This window comes from Girardinichthys multiradiatus, chromosome 23 (assembly GCF_021462225.1).
Source record: "Girardinichthys multiradiatus isolate DD_20200921_A chromosome 23, DD_fGirMul_XY1, whole genome shotgun sequence".
NCBI lineage: Eukaryota > Metazoa > Chordata > Actinopteri > Cyprinodontiformes > Goodeidae > Girardinichthys > Girardinichthys multiradiatus.
The window spans coordinates 41,186,730-41,205,331 of record NC_061815.1 but is presented as its reverse complement, the minus strand read 5'-3'; the positions used below and the strand labels follow the sequence as shown (position 1 = coordinate 41,205,331).

Sequence of the window (18,602 nt, the reverse complement as noted above, 5' to 3'; positions counted from 1 at the left end):
TTCCTTCCTTCTCAAACCTTAGCCATTCCATCACCTCTGGACTACAGACGTAGCAGTAAAACGTTCTCCAGCGCGTCCATTCAATGGCTCGGCTGGATTGCAGACAGCAGAGCCATATTTATCGAGCATGCATTAAATAGGGGTGAAAAGAAAATCGGGCCATATTCAGTGGATGGGTATGCAGAGATTAACGGTGTCAAAGTTGCGTTTGAATTTTACGGCTGTTTTTTCCACGGCTGTAAAAAGTGTTACATGCCTCATGACAAGTGTCCGTTGAGAGGGGTCGCATTTGAACAGTTTTACGCAGCCACTGTTGAGAGAAGCAAGGTGTTACAAACTGTGTACGGCCTTCGTCTCGAAGTCATATGGGAGCATGAGTGGATTGAAATGAAAAAATCAGACCCAGGGGTGATCAGCTTTCTTGAGAAAGTTAATGCACCCGAACCGCTATCCCCCCGGGATGCGCTGTATGGTGGACGCACCTGTCCTATGAAGTTGAGGTACACAGCGGAACCAGATGAAACTGTACACTATGTGGATTACACATCTCTGTACCCTTATGTAAACGCCAACTGCGTTTTTCCCCTCGGACACCCCACCATCATTTACAAAGATTTTGATGACCCCAGCAGCTACTTCGGTATAATCAAAGCTGTGGTCTACCCACCACGTAACCTGTTGTTCCCTGTTTTACCTTACAGAACATCCCAAGGTAAACTTGTGTTCACTCTCTGCCGCTCATGTGCTGAAATAAATAACCAGTCAGGTCCCTGCATGCATAATGATGAGGACAGAGCTCTGACGGGTGTATGGGTGAGTGTAGAACTCTGTAAAGCGTTGGAGTGTAGTTATCGTCTTGCTAAAATCACAGAGGAGGTGTGGCATTTTGAAAAGAGAAGTGATACAATCTTTAAAGGTTACATTCATTGCTTTTTAAAGGGTAAGCAGGAGGCTTCAGGCTATCTGTCTGAAGCAGTGGATCAGGAGAGTAAGTCAAAGTATATAAGCGACTACAAACAGCATCAGGGCATCCAATTAGACCCTGAGAAAATCGAGGTGAATCCTGCCAAAAGGCAGGTTGCAAAATTGTGTTTAAACAATTTTTGGGGGACATTTGCGCAAAGAAGTGATCTGTCTCAGACCACAGTCATCACTAACCCTGAAGACTTTTTCAGCTTCATGTTCTCGAGTAAATACAGGGTTAACTATTTTCATTTTTTCAACCCTGAAATGTGTGTAGTGCAGTGGAACTACAGCAAACGTGTCATATATCCACCAAGTAAGACAAATAATGTGTTTATTGCAGCATTCACCACCGCTTATGCACGTTTAAAACTTCTCAGCAGCATGGAGAAGTTACAGGACAGATTGATTTATATTGACACGGACAGTTTGATTTATGTGACAAAAAGTGGTGAAACTCCTCTGGAATTGAGGAATTATCTGGGTGATCTTACTGACGAGTTAGATGGTGACAGCATTTCGGAGTTTGCATCGACAGGACCCAAGAGTTATGCATACCAGACCAAAAACCGTAAAAATGTAATGATACGTGCTAAAGGCATCACTCAGACGCATGAATGCAGCGAGAGGGTCAATTTTGACAGCATCAAAGGGCTGGTCGAGGGCTACTTACAGGGGTCAAGTGAGGGTGTCATTGAAATCCCTCAGCACACGATCAGGAGGGATAAAAAGAGATTCCGTTTGACAAACGCGACATTTCTTAAAAAGTTTCGACTGGTGTATGATAAGAGACGTCTTTTTTCTGACGGGACAACTCTGCCTTTCGGTTATTAGAGTTGAAGAAGAAATAAAATAAAAAGTCACATGGATTTACAGGAGATTGATTTTGATCCTAGATTTAGAGCCCCTTTCTCATGTATGATAGTTGGACCCAGCGGCTGCGGGAAAACTTTCTTTGTAAAAAGTATTTTACAAAACTGTAATCATGTCATTGATATTGTTCCAGAAAATATTGTATGGATTTACACATCTTTTCAACCCATGTATGCTGAATTGCAGAAGATGAATAAAAATATTACCTTTGTGGAAGGATTGCCTCATTCTTTTGACGATGAAAACCTGTTTCCTCCTGATCAGAATAATCTGATTATTCTAGACGATGTTATTGCTCAAGCCTCAGATGATGAAAACGTGATGAAGGTCTTTACCTAGTTTCGTCACCATCGTAATATGAGCGTTATGATGTTGACTCAGAATGTTTTTCATCAGGGAAAGTTCAGTCGCACTATTAGTTTGAACTGTAATTATATGGTGTTGTTTAAGAACCCGAGAGATAAGCTGCAGCTGAACATATTGGCCCGCCAAATGTTTCCATCTCAAAAGGGTCTCTTCTTGGAGAGTTTTGAAGACGCAACGAGAGAAGCTCATGGATATTTAATCATCGATTTTACGCCTACCTGCCCAGAACATTTCAGACTGAGAACGGGGATACTTCCTCAGCAGTGGCCTGCTGTGTACGTACCCAGAACAAAGTAAGTCATCATGTCAGCGCGTATAAAAAGGAATTTACCATTATTCAGAGCTTTGTACCAGGCCTGTCCACAGAAACGTAAAGATATTCTCGCACACTGCTCTCCCGACTTTATTCAGGCTCTGTGCGAGATTGCACTGAATATCCTAAAAGGTAACATTAAACTATCACCCTCTCAACACCGACAATTGAAGAAACAAAGAAATATCATCAGATTGTTGGGTGATAAAAGAACCGGGATAAAAACTAAATAGTTGGCTCTCAAAAAGCAACGAGGTGGTTTTATTCTGCCCATCTTAACGGCTCTTGCACCCTTGATCGGTGATCTAGTGGGTGGAATCATCAGGAGATAATGTCTCTCAGAACATCGCAGAAGATGTTTCTCATTTCACCTCATCAATTCAAGCGTCTGACCCAGTCAGACACGTCCATCAGACAGACGGCGGAGGAGAATTTGGATGCTGAAATGAGAGCGATATTAAACGAGCCGGGTTTGACTTCTTATGAAAAAAATCAAGAGATACGATGCTCTTCTCCAGAGGTATCTGACTTTACTTAAGCAAGGTGTCAAAGAACAAAAACAGCGGGTCAGTTTAACGCTGCAGCGTGACACAGAGGTTCCTGAACATGAGCGGTCCCAAGAAAAACAAGGCCCAGGGCAGGACGAGGCCCCTAAGGATCAGGTTCTTACGGAAGTACTGAAAAGCCTTCCTAAACACAACCGTAAAAATGCCGAGTACATTTTGAAGAAATTATCCGAAAGAAGTGAGAGTTGGACTTCGCGAGGTGAATTTGTATTTAAAGGAAATGTTATAAAAGGGTCCCACATGATTGATTTGTTGAAAAATCTCATGCTTCCGTTTAAAACATCTGGAGCATCACAAACCCGAGGATGGTCTGACTTTCTACACACCTTGTCAGAGGTAAACATCCCTATATCTTCAGTCATTAACCCTTATGCTCGTGAAGAATATAGACGTTTCAAAACAGAGGGTACATCGATTGAAAATGGGGGTACACCCCCCAGCGTTAAGCAGAGAAGAAAAAGAAGAAGAAGGCAGATAACTAATTCTCCCTGCTGGTCGAGATCTGAGCTGGAAGATCCAAAAAAATGCTGATGGGAGATCAAAAAGGTCTCTTTGTAAGACGACACTACCACCCCGATGGATTACATTTTCACTATAAACCGTTATAAGAAAATGAAACATGTAGTCTATTTCTTTTATTCAATAAAATATTTATTGATTATATTTTTCAAGTCTAACTTCGTTCTCTACTTCACACACTAACATATGATATCATTACACAAATATTAAATCATAAAAAAAAAAAAACAATGAAAATAAAATAAGACAATTTAAATTCCATAACAATCCATAAATATCTCCAAAGAGCATGTTCCGTGAGTATAAAATGTACATCTTTGATTAACGACACATTTCTGATATTTTTTCACAAAGTTAGATACCATTAAATCATTCTTAATCACATCTCCGGTGTATTTCGACAACACTTGCTGCATTGATAATCCGCACGCTCTATGACATAGATAAAAAATGCAATGGTGACCGCACACAGTGGACAGAGTGTTTTGAAGCTGATTATTATGATACAATATTTTTGAGGATCTGTCTTCTAAAAATGTTACGATGCTTGACGGGTAGAACTCGAAATCCGGAGAGAATCCATAAGAGTCAAAAAAGCTGGATTGACCATTCTCATCCAAAGTCAGAGCTAGCCAGTGTTCCCCCGGCATGTGTGAAGGATGTGTATTCACAATAAAGTAGGCCGGCCCTGGGAATTTGTCAGCTAGCAGCGGCAGCTGGTCGCACGGCCACACACCACAAAACAAATCTCCCAGCAGATGACGCATCAGGCTCTCAATTTCATGATTATTCATGCCTGATTAGATTAATAATAATCCACCAGCACACGCCTCTTTGAATCAATCTCTAAAATAGAGTCATAACAAGCGTAGATGATCAGCGTGGTGGTATGAGGCAACGGGTTTCTGAAGCGCATTTCCAATCTTAAATTTCCACCTGAAACTGGAGATAGAGCATCTGTGTCCTCGCCCGGGTTAAGATTAAATGTGAATAGAGAGTATCCTTGATTAAATTCCTGACATGTTATACTCAGTGGAAGATCTTTTAGATGTCGTCCTGTAGCCGTAAACAAGTTGTAATACTCTCTCACTGAATTACCTTGGTTACAATTGGGCTGGAAGGCCTTAGCAGGAATTTGTCTGCCATCCTTACACAAAGCTAAATATTCCATATCAAAATGATTAAAGTCAAACGGATTGAGATTGCGTGTTCCTGTAAAAGCGTCATGATCCAGTAATGCAATCACCACATACTTGGGAAAGATGCCTAAGAAAAGATTCTCTTGGTTGCATACCCTTGAATTTTTAGGGATGGAATATGTTTTTACATTCACACGTGAAAGTGGATACAGAGCATTTGCTTTCATTAAAGCTGAAGCGTGCCCCAGTCGTACAGCTGGAGAGACAGTAACTTTTTTGATAAAAAGAGATGCTCCTAATATCCTGAGTTTGTAAGTGGAGTCTCTTGCTGCCATGAGACAAAAGGCATCGTTGGCTCTTGTAAGTTTAATTTTAAGGTCAACAGAGTTTAAAAGAAGTCTCTCACAGAAAAATATGTCTGCATGCAGGGGGCCTAGGAGATGTACCTCCCTGGAATTTGCCGTAAAGCCTGCTCTGCTGTTAAGACCTTGGTTAGGGCCGTTAGTTGTAACAATAGAGTTCAGAGCACCTGCAGTGTCTTTATAAAAAAGACCAGAGCTAAACTGGGTTTTTAAAGAATCCTCAGAAAAGTTTAACAATGTCTCAATCATGACTCTATATGGATGTGTAGCGCTGGATTGTGAAATCATTCGATCTCCGAGAGTGACGTCACACTGACTGAAGATGGTGTTTAACGGGTAGTTGATGAGCCCTACAGGTGCATCATCCGGCAGGTTTGTTCCATCCTCGTTAGTAATTTTCACTCTGAGATGCAACAGCGTATCGTTGAGATCCAGATACTTTTCTCCGTCTCCCGGAATTAAAAACTCGATCAGGCCTCCATCGGTGATTGCTGATAAAGGCTGGATCTCGGTGTAAATTTTATCTTCGATCGATAGCTGCGTCATCGGGGCAGAAAATAAGTCCAACTCTGCCAGCGTGCACTCTGATGATTTGTTATATAAAAGAGCCATTATTTAAATATATCAAAACTTGCGGATGACTTCCTTCCTCTTCGTTTGTCAGCTGCGACTGATCTCCTTTTTTGCGTTTGTCGTTGTTTTTTAACCGTCCTTAAACGATCACCAGGGGGTCTTGTTCTGGGTCTTTTGGATAAAACCATAATTCCTGAACCTTCTTGACCGTCGGTGTGTGTAGAACCACTCATTTTACTCACGGCTCTACCGATGACATCCGAAGCGATATTTGATGCAGCCGTTTTAAGATGGGGTTTTGCAATTGCAAATCCTTTTTTAACCAGAGGGGATACGAAGCGGAATAATTTTGAAAATAATGATCCAATTCCGCATCCGTACATGACCGGGGCCCCATAAAACCCTGGCTGATTACCGCCTGATTGACTTACATAGTAATTTACAAAGCGATTTGGATCACGTCTCAGACTTAGCTGTGCCATGTTCTCTCTTGCCTGCTTGATGCAGTGTTGAATGACCAGCGTAATATGAATGATAACCAATCAATCTTAGAGGTTATATACATATCTCTGGAATAGTTTATACAAATAAAATTTATCTCAGGCTACGTTGTGATATCACCGGTCTGAAGTGTAGTCTTATGACGGTCTTTTCATAGACGGAATTTACAGGAACGTTTTGGTCCGATTTAATTTCTATATTGATATTTTCAACATGTCTTCTGGAGACTGGAAGGTAGTGGGCGGGGTTAAACGTCTGAGTAATCATATCACTGAATTTGCCTTGTACTTTGACGGTCCGCAGTAAAGGTGCAAAAGTGTTGCCTACTATTTGTGGGCTGACCACGTCGCTGTAACAGTATAGGTGATAGAAACCAGCCTTTATATCCGCCGGAAAAGGAGCCAGTTTTGGTTCAGAAACATGAATCCATTCCCCTGGTTTCACGCCCATCATATAAGCTAGAGTGCCGAAGAACCGTATTTCATACGGACTGTTTGCTTGAAATGCAAATCTCTTTTGAACTTTGCTGAATTTAATGCGTAAACCCGATTTCAATTTTTTGAAAAACATTTCCATCTCTGTCTCAATTTGAATAACGCTGTTATAGTAGCCACTTCTGAGCCTTTGCGTATTGATCTCCACATCACCAATCTTCCTCCATTCAAAGTAGGCATCATAATCCGGTAAATTATGCCATGTATGAGGATATGAAATCTCGGCTAATGCAACCATCCATTGGCCTTCTAAATCAATATGTTGAGCTAAATTTACACGGAAACTTGAACTGGTATTATTTTTAAACACTTCCATGCTAGCATTAGATGGAAGAGTAACGTAAAAGCCATCATCCTCTACCTGACGGTTCATGATGCTGTGTCAACTGTGAGGTTTAGTGCAAACCTTTTTTATACATTTCGAAGTTCATCAAACTTGATCCAACTGTTGAATTTCTCAGGCCAGTTTTTCCAGCTTACAAAAACCTGTTTGACTCCCTTGACCGTACGTCGTTTTAATATTTTTTCCACTTGATACATCTTGTCGTTAAATATTTTTACTTTTTGAAGTTCCTCAGCGTAAAAGAACCCTCGATAGGTTCTCCATCCAAATCTTTGAGTTTGTATACAGGAGGAGAACGGGGTATCCGCTCATACGCTGTAAACACTTCATCCGTAAAACTCTGTTCGTATTTTTTGTCAAACACTCCACGGACCTTGGATATTCTGACAAGATCCCCTTGTTTAAACGTTGTCACTGAGTCCTTGCAATATCTGTTGGACTTGACATCATACAGATTCTGAAACACTTGAAAGGCATTTTCTGGGGTCACTTCCATAGGGCTCATTTTAATGCTGGAGTGGTAGGAATGGTTGTAGCTTCTAGCTAGGTTTTGCAGTACATCGACGTACCGCCGGGTATTGTTAGCTGTAAAATATCTCCACATCCTTGATTTTAATGTGCGGTTAAATCTCTCGACCACTGAAGCTTTTGCTTCACTCGCTGTGGCAAAATGTTCAATACCGTGTTTCTCCATTAAAACCTTAAATTTCTTGTTAAAAAATTCTTTACCGGCATCAGTCTGAAGTTTTTTGGGGATCTGACTTTCTGTAAAAACTGATTCAAATGCCTTTACCACCTCAGCGGCTGTTTTCCTCTTCAAAACTCGTACATACGCCCTTTTTGAAAAGATGTCAATGACTGTTAATAAATAATTATAACCATCATTTTCCATGGCCAGAGCTTGCATGTCACAGAGATCAGCCTGGAACTGCCTCAATGGTCTGGTGACAAAAACTCTGTTTCTCGGTAACTTTATTCTTGCAGGTTTATGTAGAGTATAGGTATCTTCTCCTGATAAAAAATCTTTAACTTTTTCAACCGCAACCTTCTTTCCCGTTTCATCTTGCATAACCCTCCTCAGCCTATCTACACCCCCAAAACTTCCCGGATTTGAAGGGCTATAATATACTTTCTTCATCAGCCGTCTTCCTGCCATCTCTGCCTTATGCTCACTCTGCCAATTACTTGTTAAATAATGAGAAAAAAACACACAGGAGGGTAGATTTATCCTTATTTTTGTATTTTTGTATTTAATATTAAAAACAAAACAACCAAAAAAACAAAATCAGATAAAATGCAGATTAATGCAGATGAATTCAAACACTACTAGCTTTTAAACAACACTTTTGGGAAAGGTTACTATGTTCCTACTTTAATTGTATTTAATAGTAAAACGAAAAAAGAAGAAAAATAATATAATGCAGATTAATTAAAGTACTGGAATACTAAAAAAAAAAAATGATACAACAAGTCATCAAACATGTGAGATCAGTTTGTCAGTCCATAGCACTCTGAAACAGAGTTAAGTTGTTTGAGATGTTTCTCATCGACCATGCGATCATAAACGTGCGCTATTGCACTGTGGATGCCTTGTACCGATTTCAGTTCATATAAAACCGTCTTGGCAATTGTCTTCACTCTGAAGTCATCCGCTTGTATGCGTCGAAGTACCAGAAGATTCTGAATAGCAGGAACGAGTTTGGGGGTTACGAGTCGTCGTACGATGCGTTGAAAGTTGACTTAGTAATAATCCTCCCCCAGTACCTCCAGGCAATGGTGTTGACGCTGGCTCGGGTGGTTCGTTATACATCCATAGCAGGTTTCTCTGAGATAGTTCAAAGAGGTTATGTTGAATAAATGAAGTATCGCTGTTTTCACCGTATTGATGAGGGTGGTTGAGAACCAACCGTCAATTTCGTCCTCCTGATTACTCTCATCCTCTGCTGAAGGCTGAGGGTCCTCCATCGGTCCCAGGGTTTGTGTAGGGGCTTCGGTAGAGGGTGAGTAGCCGGTGGCTACCTCCTCCTCCACGACCACCTTCATGTCTTCAGGCAGGACATTCGCGTCTACAGACTCAGCCATGAATAGCGGTGATGGTGAGCAGAGGTCTGGAGAAAGCGGTAGATATTTCATGTTGTATCCTGTAGGTGATGCAGGACTGAAGTGGTTCTCTGAGAATGAGGATGTTGAGGTGGATGGTGAGAAGAGGTCAGGGGAAGGCGGATGATATGGTCCAATGTTGAAGCTTTCATCGTGCTCAGGAGAGAAGTGGATCTCTGCTCGGTGGTTGTAGAGATCCCTGTATGGTGTCGGTCCACTCATTCTCAGGATACGATTCTCAGTGTCTGTGAGCTTGCAGTTATCCCCCCCCCCCCCCGTATATATATATCATAGGAAGGGGCGTGTCCTCAGAAGAGGGTTCGTTCTAAACGTAAAACAGGAAACGTCAGCGTTTTTTTCACTGACATGACATCGATCCAACTTCGTGACTTGTGGAAAAGGTCGGAAAGACGATGTCCAATTTCACTCATCTTCTCTGCCCAAGCTTCAAACGGCAGAGCCAGCATTGTCTTGAATACGCCGCAGTCCTGATTGAAAGCCTCCAACACAAACAGATCTGAGGGACTCGTCCGGTTGTTCCTGCGTCTGCTTGCCCGAAAAGACCAGCGGCCATTTGCTGTGGTTTTTGACCCCCACACTGCGCTAAAGAGAGGTTCTCTCTCAGCTATTTCAACATCGGATGGTATATGAAACATTCTCGCCCGTTTTACAGGTCGAGGAGACAGTTCATTTTCTTCTTCTTCTTCCTCCCTCTCCTGCCTTGAGACTGTTTCAGGGCTATCATTAAGGTGCGGGATTGCAAGCCTTAACACAGCCCAGTCGCTGTGGGTGAGAGTACACAGAGCCAGTGATCCATTAAATACCTCATCTTGATCCAATTGATACAGGCAAAGCTCTCCTATTTCATACATGAAAATATAACCCCAGCTGCCAACCAGGCTCCAAAGACCATTCTTCCTGCAGAGTGTCGAACGGGGGTCTTTGTACCCTGCAGATGTAGTATGTTGATTTCTTAGGAGCATTCAATTCACGGGATGAATACTGGTAGACGGTCACTGGGGTTTCGCACAGAACTGACATACCTCTTGGCCGACCCGAGGTCTGATTTTCAACCATGGTTGTTGAAGTTGATGTTGGATCCTCATCATCGGTAGAGAATGTCATGACGGGAATTCCGATAGGTATCTCCGTTGAGGAAGTATATGATGCAGTTGCTTGTTCATCATCATCATCATCTTGGCACGCGTTGCGTTTCTCCTCCGCTTGACGATAAACTCTCTTAACTCTAGCCATTGTTGAACGGGTGTTCTTTTTCCAACGAATGCTGCATGTAAAGTGCAGAGTTTTATCTCTGTATTTAAAGTAAACACTAAAGCACGCCCTATTGTTTCCATTGGGTTATTCGAGGTTTAACGATGCTTACAAACACACCCCCTCTATTTTTAATTGGTGCTGATGCCAAACAGTTTCCGATAATACCATATTTGTCTTGTTCTATTTATAACAAACACACCCCTGTGTTTTAATTGACTCATTTAAGGTATCGCCCCTAATGACGACAAGCAATCAGCATCCACGGTTACGCCCCCTTGGACACACCACCTGCTTGACCACGTGACCTCCTGCCCACATGGCACCCACCGGAAATCCCACCCTCACCGGAAGTCCCACCCACCTGTCAAAAGGTTTGATGAAAGGGTGTACTTAAATTCTCTCAGGGGAATAAATTAGAACATCAAGACAATTAATTTCAGAAACAATTCAAAAAGTATAGCTCATATTTAGATTCAGAGTTGGAAAACTGGAATATTACAAACCGATAAAAAGGAATTTTAACACAAAACCTTCAGCTGCGATAATGTGCATGTACTGTGCAGTATATTGATTCAGGACTTGATAGGGGCTCCTTTTGCATGAATTACTGCATCAATGCAGCGTGGCATGGAGGTTATGATCCTCTGGCTCTGTCCAGGTGTAATGGAAGCCCAGTTTGCTTTGACTGCTGCCTTCAAAGATTCTGCATTGTTCTCTCTGGCGTCACATTTTCTTCTTCAAAATCCTCCTTAGATTCTCTAAAGGACTTAGGTCAGGTAAGTTTATTGGGCAATCAAGCACAGTGTCACCAGGCTCATTAAAGTAGGCATTGGTACTTTTGACAGTGTGGGCAGAATTATCCGAATGTACTTTTAGCTGAAAAGATTACTTTAGACCACTGAACAACAATCCAGTCCTGTTTTCTGTTGTAGCTTATGACCTGAATATGTCCGTATGCTGGGTCCTAAAGCACCACCCCAACCTCAGTCCACACAGTGTCAATCCCTCTGACACTCTTGAATGGGCTTTGCTTCACAATCCTCTCCTGGCTGTAGGTATCCATGTTGCTGGTGCGCTAGCTTTTCCTTCCACTTAACTTCCATTAACACGCCTTAATACAGCACTCTGAACAGCTAACCTGTTTAGCAATGACCTTTTGTGGCCCACTCTCCTTGTGGAGCACATCAGTGACTGTCAGCTGAACAACAGTCAGGTCAGCAGTTTCCCTGCGATTGTGCAGCCCCTAACATGACCAATACATAACATTCCTATATAAAAAATATTTTTTTAAAACCGGTCTAATGTAATATTCTAATTTTCAGAGAAAACTTGGGGGTTTTCATTAGTTACATTGACATGGATCACTCTGTGTGGCTGAATCTATGTAGAGATATTCTGTGCTCTTCTCTATGTTTTCTGTGAGATTGGGGTTGATAATCAAGCGATTTATTTCAGTGATGCTCTAAAGTCTGAGACATTTAGGTACTAGAACCTTGAAGTAGAAACTTGATTTAAGTATTTCCCAGGTCTGGATAAATATAGAAGAAAACATTCTAGAAAACATTTCCAAGATTTGTTTCCCTATCCGGTTCCTTCAAAGCTACATTCATCCACCCCATTTGTCCACCATCCACTCATTCATCAACTAATCCGCCCATTATCCAACTACCCTTCCATCAGGACTTTCCTCTTCTTCTTCACTCTGGTTTTTGCAGTTTCCAGAATTCAGGTATCTGCTATAAATGTATGAAATAAGGCTGGAAAGATCTCAGGAAACTTGTGCCTGGAAAAGTTTGGAATTTTGACATGGAAAATGAGTAGAAACCCTGTTTGAGTTAGACTTTAAAATACCGAGTCAATACCTAGCAGACATGCAATGAAATATTTAAAACTGTATGTTGTGTCTTTAAGTTGTTTTAAGCAAACAAGCCGTGTCCTCAAATATTAAGGTCCTTACAACCAAAACAAAGCTCAGATCCGCAAAACTGAACCTCAACAACATCCCAATCAGACTAACTGACATGATGGTGTGGAGATAAACATAAACTATGGAGTCCAACTTCATCTTTCTCTATGTTTCAAGGAGAGCAGTCTGCACTCTAGAGTACCCATCTCGTTTCGTGACAAGAAGCTGAATAAGTTAGTTAGCTGTCAAACCCAAGCTGACCTGTAGCTGCTGCAAGTCGTCCTCTTGGATGTTCTGAGAGAGATTGTAGATCTGCAAAACCAGAAACCATGTCAGAATCCTCAACCATGACAAACTAATCAGTGATAATCAAAGTAGAATATTTACCTGAACTGAGCTGGTCATGGTGCTGAGGGCAAATATGGTGGCACAGTCCTTCACTGTGGACTGGTCATCGAAGGCTCCCTGAGTGTCCATCAGCACCACGGCCACCTACAGGAGAGAGACAGGACAGCAGATACTTTTACTTTCTGCTAATTGTGACTAATATTTTACATTATTTTATTCTGTTTTTTTATTTTTTTTATTTGGACATTAAAGAAAAACGGTTAATGTAAATCTGGACGTATAAAGATTGTTGTTTTGCTGTAAAGAATTAATTCAAAGAAGGTGGATTTCTTGTTGGGGCTTAAGTTTTAAAGAACTAGTAACAAAGAAGTGTAAGCCATCCCTAAATAGACGCTACTAGTTGAGATAAACTGAAGCAATGCATTCAATGCTGTGACACAAGGAAGTCAGACAAACACTGAATCTATATACATAGATGCAAATAGTTTAAACACAACAACATTCAAAAAGTACAAAATGGACACAGCAGTTCAAATAAAAACCCAAACAGAGCGAAATTTTATTTCAAGACAGTCATAGCCTGCGGAAATCAGATAAACGCACAGAAAGGCGAAGACTGAAAAATGAATTTCATGTGAGATCTGACCATTGAGGATCATCTCAATTCATAAAACACCTCACTAAAAATAGAAACGAACGGATGAGCAATGGCTAAACAGCTGTTTTCTTTACAGGTACAAAATAAAAGTATAAAGAGATTAAATGAAAACATACGGTTACGACATGGGAGTACAAACAGGCAAAATAACCGGATGCCTTTTCTAATTCTCTGGGGTGTTCACGTTTTTTTCCACGTCTGATTACACGAACAACAAGCATGGAAATCAATGCAGACACAAAACGTTAACAACAAAAAAAAGCCACATTAGTGCTGTTTATTTGCACCTAAACTCTGTCATTAATGTAAAAGTACTTGAATGAAAGTAATAAATAATCCTACTTGGCCAAAACGTCATCATAACACCACTATAATATGCTGGTAAATGTTGCTAAGTTCCCCTCTAAGTGTCCCATTAGGTTTTCTGAAACATTTCTGTAACATTGTGTACCGTTTTTCCCTCATCTCATAGAAAGTACACCTGGCCATGTGTTTCTGTGTCTCTTTCCCCAGATTGTATCAGACTGATGTGAATACCACAGAACTCAATTGGATTCTTGAGCTGACATTTGCTGTAAATTGGCACAGTCTAAATAAACTGATTTGAATTGAAATAATATTATGTGTGAGTTTCTCTATCAGATAAATGTATTCTGTGGTCTGGGTCGATTTATCAAGAGTCTGTGGGTCAACCTGATCTTGTTCTCTTTTCATTGCTTTTTTACAGCGCTTTGTTGGGGTTTCAAAAAGTAAACATTTATTTTTCCCCTGCACATATTTATCTGTAGAAAGTGCATCTCAATAAAAATTAGAGTATCATTAAATAGTTGATTTCAGTAATTTAATTCTTAAACTCAATATAGATTTCTAAGACATTGATATATTTCAACTGTGATGATTATGGCTTAGGGCTAATTAAAACCCAATGTATTATATTATATATTACAGTATACAAATAAAACAGTTTTTATACAGAAATGTTCTGGCCTAGAAAGACATGGGGAAGATGGCTAAGTAGACAGCTGTGCAGCAGGCAGTCACTGACACTCTAGGCCACTGCTGAAGAACATGGCTGTTCAAGAGTGCGGCATCAATGGAAAGTTGGGTGGAAGGAAAACAAACACCGCATCCAGTTATTGGAGGTCAACTTTCCAATCAGTGATAATTCATGGAGCCAGGTCATTTGCTGGTGTGGATCCACTGTGTTTTATCAAGTGCAAAGTTGGCAAAGCGGTCTACCAGGAAATGTTAGAGCTCTTCATGCTTCCCTTTACTGACCAACTTTATGGAGATGCTGATTTGTGAGACTGAAGGGTTGTGAGTCTAACCAGGTAGTCAGTCAAAAACTATTTCCATCATGGGAGAAGAAGTGGAGGTGGTGGAGGAGTATAAATACCTCGGTGTTCACCTGGACAACAGACTAGAGTGGAGATGCAACTGTGAAGCCATCTACAAGAAGGGACAGAGCAGACTGAACTTCTTGAGGAAGCTTAGGTCCTTTGGTGTTTGCAGCAAGATGCTGCATATCTTCTATAAGTCTGTTGTGGAGAGTGTGATCTCTTCTGCCATCATCTGCTGGGGAAGCAGCATCAGAACCAGGGACTTAAAAAAGCTCAACAAGCTGATAAAAAAGGCTGGTTCTGTTCTGGGGACTCCTCTGGAACCTCTGGAGATCATTGTGGAAAGACAGATTCTTCATAAAATGAAGAACATTATGGAGAACCCTGAGCATCCTCTTCATGAGACTGTCCTATAACAACAGAGTATCTTCAGTCAGAGGCTTCTTCAGATCTGCTGTAAGACGGACCTCTACAGGACATCCTTCCTGCCCACAGCCATCAGCATCTACAACGGCTCTTTGAGGAAACCTTCATAGTATGAGCTATAATAACATTTAATTTCCCTTTGGGATTAATAAAGTATTTTTGAATTGAATTTTAATTTGCCAGCAGGTCTTTGTAGCTGCCCACGCTGCCAGAATAACCAAAACATACTTTAATGACTCTGTTAATACTGTGCTTGATTGGCCAGCAAACCTGTCTGACCAAAAGCTATGAAGAGTCCATGGAGTATTGTCAAGAGAAGGATGAGAGACACCAGAACAAACAATGCAGACAAGCTGAAGGTTGCTATGAAAGCAACACCTCAGCAGAGCTACAGGCTGATGGCCGCCGTGCCACGCTGCATTAATGCAGTAAATTTATACTAAAGTAGTCCCCACCAAGTGCTTATACTGCACAGCACAAGGACATGTTTTTCAGTAGCTGAAATTTCTTTAGTGTAATATTCTAATTTTCTGAAAACAAAATAGACTTTGGGTTTTAATCAGCTGCTAAACATCAAAATAAACTCTGTGTATTAAATCTTTATAATATTAGAATCTTACTTTTGAATTGTTACTGAAATAAAATAACTTTTCAAAAGATATTCTTATTTAATAAGACGCACCAGTACCAAGATACAACAGGGAACCATTCAGAGGCTAAAGGTTTCCAGTTTGTATTTCTTCATTAATGTTAACTTTTTCCCAAAAATAGAAAAATTTTATTTGAAAACATAAACCGAAATGCAACTTCCATTTTGCTATTTTTTTTAAAACTTTGTGGCAGCAGTGGCCTTTAATTTAAAAGTGAACTGACGGGAAATGAAGTGGAAAGAAAGGAGGAAGACCTGCAGTAAAGGTCACCAGCCAGGACTCAAACCCGGGACACGCTGCGTTTAATGTGTGCTATAATCTAATTCTAACTTTCGGTGACAACTGTTCTATTCGTCACTGATGGCAGAAGTAAATGAAGATCTACAGCAGACGTCAGTACCTCTGTTCCATCGCTCTTTTGAACTGTAAAAACTTTGCTCCACAGCTGGATGCCTGTCGTCTCGGGCTCCGAACCCCCTCTCCAAGAGAACCCAGTCAGTATGTCATCATCCTGACCCAGCCAGTTATTGTCACTCTGCAGAAACACAAGTTGCACCATGAAAACTAAATGGAAAAGGACTGAACAAGGATTGGATTTAATCTGAGATGTTCGTATAAAACTTCCGCTTTACTTAAGAGCAGAAAGATCTTGGGTCGCTCCGACCATCACTTCACCCTGAGCTATAAATAGACATTTCTAGTGTTTTACAACAAACAAAGTGAAGTGCAGAGCTTTCAGGTTCCAATTAACTCCCCACTTACTAGCTTGTTATAAAGTCCAAAGCTATAATGGCAACTACAGTTTAAAAATCGGGCCACAGCAAATATTTTAATGGAATGAGAAGAAACAAAATCAATAGCACTTAAATGTCAGAGTGATGTTTGCTAAACATACACACACAAACAGAGGAACTATTACATCCAGAATACACTTCCCACGAAACACGGAAACAAAAATCTTAATTATTTCTTTTCATCTTTGGGCACATGTTGTAGCAGAGCTGGGCGTTCACGTTGCAGGTATGTTTTCATGCTTTCCCAGATTCTGGAAAAACCCGTCAAAGTCAGAACTCGATGCTCTGAAGATATTTTACGCTCATAACGATACGTCATTATTCAGGGCTCACCTTTCTGTGCATGTAACGGAGCATGAAATCAAGCAAAAAGCTTTTCCCCTTCCTGAAAGCTCCGGCCACTGACAGAACCACCACATGTTTGTCTCGGACTTCAGGGGCCAGCAGGACCTGAGCTAAAGCCTCTGTGTTCAATGTGAAGGAGTGATCGTCCTTATTCACGTCCACAATCTGAACCGGGTGTGCTTCGCTTCCCATTCTGCAAACAAGAGGGAAAAAACATCAGCTGGGCTCTTTTTTAAAACCATTTACTGTTTTCTATGCTTTAAGACACTCTACATAAAATTACAGAATATGTTTAAAATCAGTGATATTTGGTATCCAATATCTTTTCTAAGCTTTTTATTTATCTTAGCGGTGGGCGATGTGAATCACAATATTTTGCGGTATTTATAACGGAAAAATGATGATAAAAACGTTTTTTACAACTTGTTTTTAGCTTCTTTTAAGCAACGGTACGGATGTGACTGCATGTTAGTTCTGTCAAAGCCCCACAAACACAAATAGCGCTCTTAAAGGACACAGCATTATCAAAAAGGCTTCTTCAAGACACTAGTGACATGGGGCGTGGCGCTGATGGTGTAGGGGCGAAAGCACACGACCATATGCAGAGGCTATAGTCCTCAAAGAGGCTGTCCAGGGTTCGGACCCGGCGACATTTGCCAAATGTCTCCCCCTCTCTCTACCCCTCTTTCCTGTCTGCCTACTGTCAAAAAATAAAACAATAAAGGCTACTAGTGCCGAAAAAAATATCTTTAAAAAAAAAAAGACACTAGTGACATAAAGAAGTGTGAATAAATCTCTCTGTTTGAAATGAAATGCACCACAGTACTGTGAGAAGGTTTGAAATCAACATCTCCATGTAGTTGGTGCTCTTACTTTTTCAAACAATGTTCTTTGAGCTTTCTCAAGTTTTCTTTTAGATCTTAGCTGGTGATATAATTTACATGTATGGATGTATATGTACTGCCTTCAAAAAGCAGGATATGATACATGATGCTGCTCTGCGCTTCGTTACAGGTGCATAAGCAAGGACTCGACATTGCAACATCAATTTCACAGAAGAACAACTGTGATAATGATGTTAAGGCACTGGTAGACAAGTTACCACATTAAGGCTGATACAGATTTCCAGTTTTCTTTGAGGTCCCAGCTGCCAGTTCTGATTTTGATTGATTCTGGGGTTTTTTCTCTTAAGGATGTAACAAATAAAATAAAAAACATACAGGTTCTTGGAAAAGAAATAACATTACCCTCTATTACGCATCTAAACCTACGGTTACTTTTCTTTTTCTTTTATTAATAAAATGATCTTTTTTTTTTTCAGAATTTGATAAATCAATGAAAAATTGTCCGAATCTGACTCTGGCCAAATAATTGGTGCATCTCTAGAATCAGGCCAAACATTAGTGTGGATTGATCTCCAGAAAAAGACTTGACCTGGATTTATTTCCCTCCATACGTTTAGCAGAACAGTGTGGCCGCTTTTATTAAGTTTATGGGGCATTCATGATTTGTTTTTTACTCTTTCATGTCATGTCTTGTGTTATGGTGATTTTTGCATTTATCTGTTGCTTTGGGTTATTCCAGTGAATGCATTGAATTACACATTTTTTGCAACTCATCTAGACCAGGACGTCCTGGCAGATGAGACAATGCATCTCAAATAAACACTCCTGGTTAAAATTAAAAATAATAAAGCTACATTTGTCTGTCCTATAGTGTTTAAACAATGAGGAGGGTTGAAACTGGAC

The 18,602-nt window shown here is 40.6% G+C and overlaps 1 protein-coding gene across 1 annotated transcript in view; it reads right to left on the bottom strand.

Moving 5' to 3' along the window:
• atl3 (atlastin 3) overlaps positions 1–18,602 on the bottom strand; it is a 29,212-nt gene that overhangs the window by 9,487 nt on the left and 1,123 nt on the right. The window contains exons 2-5 of the mRNA XM_047354447.1: positions 16,843–17,047; positions 16,116–16,250; positions 12,681–12,785; positions 12,555–12,605 (exon numbers count right to left, since the gene is read on the bottom strand). Coding sequence (XP_047210403.1) covers positions 12,555–12,605; positions 12,681–12,785; positions 16,116–16,250; positions 16,843–17,046 — 495 coding nt within the window. The 5' untranslated portion in view covers position 17,047. The remainder of the gene's footprint in view (positions 1–12,554; positions 12,606–12,680; positions 12,786–16,115; positions 16,251–16,842; positions 17,048–18,602) is intronic.